At 33.6% G+C, this 6,000-nt stretch overlaps 1 protein-coding gene across 1 annotated transcript; it reads right to left on the bottom strand.

The window, feature by feature from the left end:
* Positions 1-1,289: 1,289 nt before the first annotated feature.
* LOC116848873 lies at positions 1,290-5,106 on the bottom strand. Its single transcript, XM_032825432.1, has 6 exons — positions 5,037-5,106; positions 3,986-4,255; positions 2,784-3,252; positions 2,555-2,654; positions 2,194-2,313; positions 1,290-1,325 (listed from the first exon to the last, which is right to left on the bottom strand). The coding sequence occupies exons 1-6, from the start codon at positions 5,059-5,061 to the stop codon at positions 1,290-1,292; spliced, it is 1,020 nt and encodes a 339-aa protein (XP_032681323.1). The 5' UTR covers positions 5,062-5,106.
* Between the last annotated feature and the right edge of the window lie 894 nt (positions 5,107-6,000).

Genomic DNA, 6,000 nt, shown 5'->3' on the forward strand with positions numbered 1-6,000 from the left:
GAGTGAGGATTAATTCATTCTAACTTTTAATAAGAGGATAAATTCATTCTAAAATTTTCAAATGTTTAAAAATTTTTTGGATTATTCATTTGTACATATAATACGATTCTTGTGGCCAGCGGAATTAGCTGTAGCTATAATTCGGGAAGAAAGAGACAGATTGTACATTTGATCTCTTCCACTGCCGAAAGACAGCCGAAACGCCGAGCGTACACGGAGACGGCTGCTCACTTGTATGCGTTTGACATCACTTTCCACGCGCAAAAGCATGCTGTAGGCGATTCCAAATTGGCATCAATGTATTGGGTGGCATCGCCAAAGTCAGGATAAGGTCAGTAAATAGATTTTTTTATACCTTACCACTTTTATTTGTATTTTTTGTGAAACAGTTTTCTATAAAATTTATATTTCCTGAAATATTTCGGGATTTCGGAATTATATATAGATATCCCGCACAAGACGTCCAAGAAGAAAGATATGAGTAGAACAGATAAAAGTAAAAAATATAGTAAAAATTATTTTTCAAACGAGCACGTAAATTTCGAATTATTATATAAAATAGATGCCGCGTGATGCGACAAGCGAGACGGCTCATCGCGGCTGATGAAGAAAATGGCTGATTGCTCGTGCGTTTTTCTCATAGGCTCAGAAGTGCTTAGATTTGGCACCTCTGGACTTATGAGATAGGCGCGCGAGCATTCTTTTGGTAATGTTAATGCCGGCGGTATTGTAATTTTTAAGTTTCATTATTCAAAAAATACTTAATGAAAACATTTGTTGTAGAGTTTTGGAAAATTCTCGAGATAGGCTACAAGAATATGCAATAAAAATTTTTTTTTGAATTTTATTTGAAAAATCAATATGATCTTAACCTGACCTTGGTAACGCCACTCAAGGTCAAGTGAATATTACTATTAAATGCAACCTTTTAAACCTTATAACTTTCATCTAAAGCATTTTTTTTTTAATGCAATGTTTCTGAAATAACCTGGGGCGATTAGAATGAAAGACTCTGTGTGTGTGTGTGTGTGTGTGTGTGTGTGTGTGTATGTATGTGTGTGTGTATAATGCCAGAACTCTGAAAAACCTCGATAAATATACATTACAGAGTGGGGCAAAAGTATGGAAACACCTCAACATCATGAAAAATATGCTTTTTCCAAAAAATGTTCCATACAAAAGTTATAGCATTTTTAATGACGAATTACATAGTAATATTAGTAAAACGTTCAACAGCGTTGTCAAGTTCAGGTCAAAGTCACGTTGATTTTTGAAATGAAACCTACTTTTTATTGCATAATCTTGTAACTTATTTCGAGAGCTTTCTGAAACACAATAATAAAGTATTTTTTCATTACAGTATTACAGTGTTTTTAGTCGCTAGTCAAGAATCTGCAATCCGAATATCAAACTTTACAATGGTTGGAGCCAATATGGCGGCTAAATGCTGCGAAAACACTTAACAATATGACTAAACTTCATAATCTCGGTTACTTTGTATTTTCTAAAAAAAATACATTAATACTAATTTTCATGAAAATTGGAATTAGTCGTTAGTTCTAATTCAGAATTTTGCAACTGTTAAATTGTCTTCCGCAAATATTGGCCACCATATTGGGTTTGCCATATTGAAATGTGACATTATCATCATATATTTAAAATCAGCAATTGAAGAAATGCTGTAACATTGAATTCAGTGAGCATTGAACCTACAATGTAAGTATCAGTTAACAATATCATTATTTTTCATCATTTTCATAGTACTTAACCGCCATATTAGATATACCACTTTGAAATTTGATATGCTAATTACAAATTTGTCATCAGTGAAAAAAGACTGTAGTACTAGATTTCATAAAAATAGCAACTGGTTTAGTACCTTTTAATTAGTGATTTCACTATTTATAGTTTGTTTCGATCGTATTAGGTCCGTCATATTGGTTTTTTAAAAAGGTTAGGTTTAAATAAAAGTACATACATATAGCTATAAAATAAGCTCAAAAAGAAATATTTTGGTTGCCCCAATTTTTGACAGAGGAATGTCAGATTTAACAGAGAATATATATATATATATATATATATATATATATATATATATATATATATATATATATACTATATAAAAGTAATAAAATTATATGATTTTCTCTAGCTGCTTAGCCATTTAAGTTTCTATCATATTCTTTCACTTACCTGCATTAATAAAATTTCACCAACGGCACAATAAAGACACATGTGCAAAATAACAGATACAGTTGCTACGACAATCCAACCCAACTGCATAACTGATAATTGGTCTTTCTGAATAATAACCTAAATAGTCATCAACAAGTTGTACAATCTTGAAATGCTATATCCTCTAAAATTCATCATATTACATTAAAAAAGCACTGCACATGAAAAAAATTGACAAAAAAATTATTAAATAGTAACGTGGATCATCACGTACATTTTAAAGCTTATACATATATGGTTGTTTCGCATTATCGAGAACCGTAGGGATCACACAGCCTCTTTAATGAAATAATTCCGCGCACTATAATTTTTGACTTACATTAACTATGAGAAATCCTTGCAGACAAAATAGTATAGCAAAGTAAAGTACCAGGCCAAGTAGCATTAAATTGAAGGAATCATCAATGATTTCGATAGATCTGAAATAGCAACTACTTCTCAGAGAAAAATGTAATTTTGTATTGTGGTATTTAAGTACACGATTGTGTGTGTGTGTGTTCGCAAAGTTTCTGTTTGGATGGTCTTTCTTGACAATACATTTTGAATACCTGATTAAACGAATGTGATCTTGAACATTATATTTCAAAACTTCATCGTAATTGGGATACTTCTTCATATGTGTCAACCGCAAATGTAAATTTTCCAATTGACCGCATATATGAAAAACTAACAGTCCGAACAAGTTGTCGATCGCAATGTAACAAATACCACCTATGGACGTTGCGAATGTTTGCGCCAGTAGCGTTAGCTCGTATTGTGGACTCTTGGTCACATCGTGCAGATAGTATGTTTGTATTGGCAAATGTTTTCCAAAATCGGTTAAATTAGTCGCATAACTCTTTGTTATTTCGAGAAACGGTAAACCAAACAGACTGATCATTGCAAAAAATATCATGAACATTCCACATATAGTAATCGCTCGAGCAATTCTGGCGCACCTCAGCATAATGTTTCGCTCCTCTTTAATCTTTACCTTCACCCAATCTCGTTCAATCATATCAATTAGAGGGGCTATAACTGTAACAAGGAGTGATAACCTAGGAAACAAATAGATAACAGAATATGCACAGATTGGCAGGAAATTTGGTCAGGATTCCATATCATAACTATAACCATTATATCCGCAGTCAACTCGTATTTTGGCGTTTTGGCACAGTCTGTTAAATAGGCAATGGTTACATTTAGCAGAAAAAGCTGGCAGCACAACACAAAGCGGTTTATTCGTAAGATTTTCTGCTGAATGGCACTTAGAGATTTACTTTTTTCCATATTTATTAAACGGTTTAGTATATTGAAAGTATGTTTGAAAAAATGACGACCGCTTTATAAATATGTTGAAGAAGCGTAAACCACTAGTGTTGTTTAGCAGAAAATCTTCCAATTATTGCAAAGCTGCTGCCAGCGCAGCAGAAAGCTTACTAAGCTACTTTTCTGCTGAACGCAACCAATTCAGTAGAATTGCAAATACTACTCAGTTTCTGCCGCCAACCTGTTCGGATTGTCTGTTAGCAGGTTCTATCATATTTCTGATAATAGTTTGATAGGATAACTAGATATATAAAATCCTGTGTTGGATTTGCTGCCTTTTTGCCATAAAAAAATTTGTAACAGGCATTACTCAAAATCTATTTGTGCAGGTTTGACTATCTGAAGAATTATTATTTCGCTATATAGATACTTTTGCGCGTCTTATAGATTTACAAATTTATACAAGTTACTGATAAAAAAAACTTTGATAAACATAATATACCTTCTTGTTTGTACCAAATAATGCAGATTTTCAAAACTGCCATTGACAGAGGTAGACTATATTGCATATTATCTATCATTAATATCATGTCACCCCATACTCTTATCAGTGACATTAAACTCGGAATCGTGATTACGAAAAGTAATGTGATGAAACTGCACAGCCGTTGAAATTTCAACTTTACAATTTGATGCGAGTCCCGGTTGTCTGGCGGCCAAAGACCGATGATTTTTAGCATAAGTCGATTTGGATTGATCGCCCATTCGAAATCTGTCATTAGTAACTTAAGTTTCTCTTTATGCTAAAAACTATAATTTTACATATAATATTTGCATGTACAAATATATCAGCGAATGAGTTAAAAATGGGCTTTGCTACTTTGTACTTGGATATATTAACTTTCCATATAAAAAATGTTGTGAAAAATTGAACTTTTTTATTTATTAAGACTTCTTGTACATTGCCGCGACCATGTTGGATTTATGACGTCAGAAGCGCGGGATATGACATACTGGCGATTGTTTCGTGCTATTTCTAAATAAAAATAAATACAGACGAAAGACCACCTGAGCTCGTTTGAGCACACTTGAAAGTGTGAAAAGTGAAAATATTCGATAGAGACATAATCGACCCGAAAGACAAAAATTCGTTTTTGTCTGTCTTATATCAACGTAATACGGAACAAAACCTAATAATATTTACTTCGTGCATATGCTATTTGTTTCATTTTATCCGTGAGCACGCTGCTTATTGGGAAATGACTGTGCTAGCAATATAGAAGTATTTTATATATAGTACAAGAAGCCTTAATATATCAATAAAGTATACGAAGAACTTCCGTGGTATTGTGCAAAACGAACAGCTATTATATTTCTCCATAATTAGTTCACTTGAGCGGAGTATTTTGATAAATTTATTTGAAAAATTTTTGCCGCACATTTGGATATTTATGTACAAAAAATTATAAAACATTTTAATTATATTAATACTTTCAAATAGAGAGATAATTGATCTGAATAAAGAAACATAAATCGGTAGCAGAAAAGAGCACCATTATATCCATTTGAACGATGCATGCTAAGAATTAAAAAAGTACTATCTCGCACTATCGAGGAAGAATCGTCTCTGTTCGTTCTTTCAAAACAAAATTTTCGAAAGACTAAAAGTTGGTTGTATGCATGTGTGCACGTCATCACATATATTTCAGTAATCAGAATAAGCATGATGAACGCATAGGAGGGTATAGTTTGTTGACGCTTTTGGTAGCCAAAGGAGTAATTGAATAAATTATAATCGCGTGAACGCACACAATGTATATTGTCCATTGTCAGAAACACCCGTCACTTTCGTTGTTTCGTGTTTTTCCCTTCTTACTGCACATTTATAATTGCAGAATTGTAAGCATGCACGCAAAGAATTTTTTATGTGACAATATGAAAAAGACCGCTGAAATAAAGCGTGGAAAACCTGCAACTGTCAGCATTTTTTACCTTGTTGAGGAGTTTGATCATTAGGAAGAAGGGTTGCCATCGAGTGAGCACTTTGATATTGCATTATTAACGAGTCTTTAGTCGCACGGTAACTTTTAGCGGACAGTTGAAACACAGCAGCATATGGAGAAAGATACGGATGACACGATGCCAATAACTGTTTAGTACTAATGTATCTTTGACCTGTACAATGAGTGTATAATAGACGCACTTGAACTCAGCGGGATTTTGCTACATGTGAGGTATTTAAAGTGATATGTTTTCCCGTGAAATGATGGTTTTACAATAATTTCTTCTATCAGCTCGTGATGTAATTGTGAAATTTGAGTGAAAACCGAATTGCATGATGTCGGTCATTTTTGTATCGCGCGCGCGCGCCATGTACGTCTATTTTACACTTTTGCATTTTTTTTACGATAATTCTTTCGCGTATGAGAGAGAGAGAGGGAGAGGGAGAGAGGGAGAGAGGGGGAGAGAGAGAGAGAGAGAGAGAGAGAGAGAGAGAGAGAGAGAGAGAGAGAGAGA

This window comes from Odontomachus brunneus, unplaced genomic scaffold (genome assembly GCF_010583005.1).
Source record: "Odontomachus brunneus isolate Ranch 3 - 2012 unplaced genomic scaffold, Obru_v1 Obru_scaffold_101, whole genome shotgun sequence".
In the NCBI taxonomy this organism is placed as follows: Eukaryota; Metazoa; Arthropoda; class Insecta; order Hymenoptera; family Formicidae; genus Odontomachus; species Odontomachus brunneus.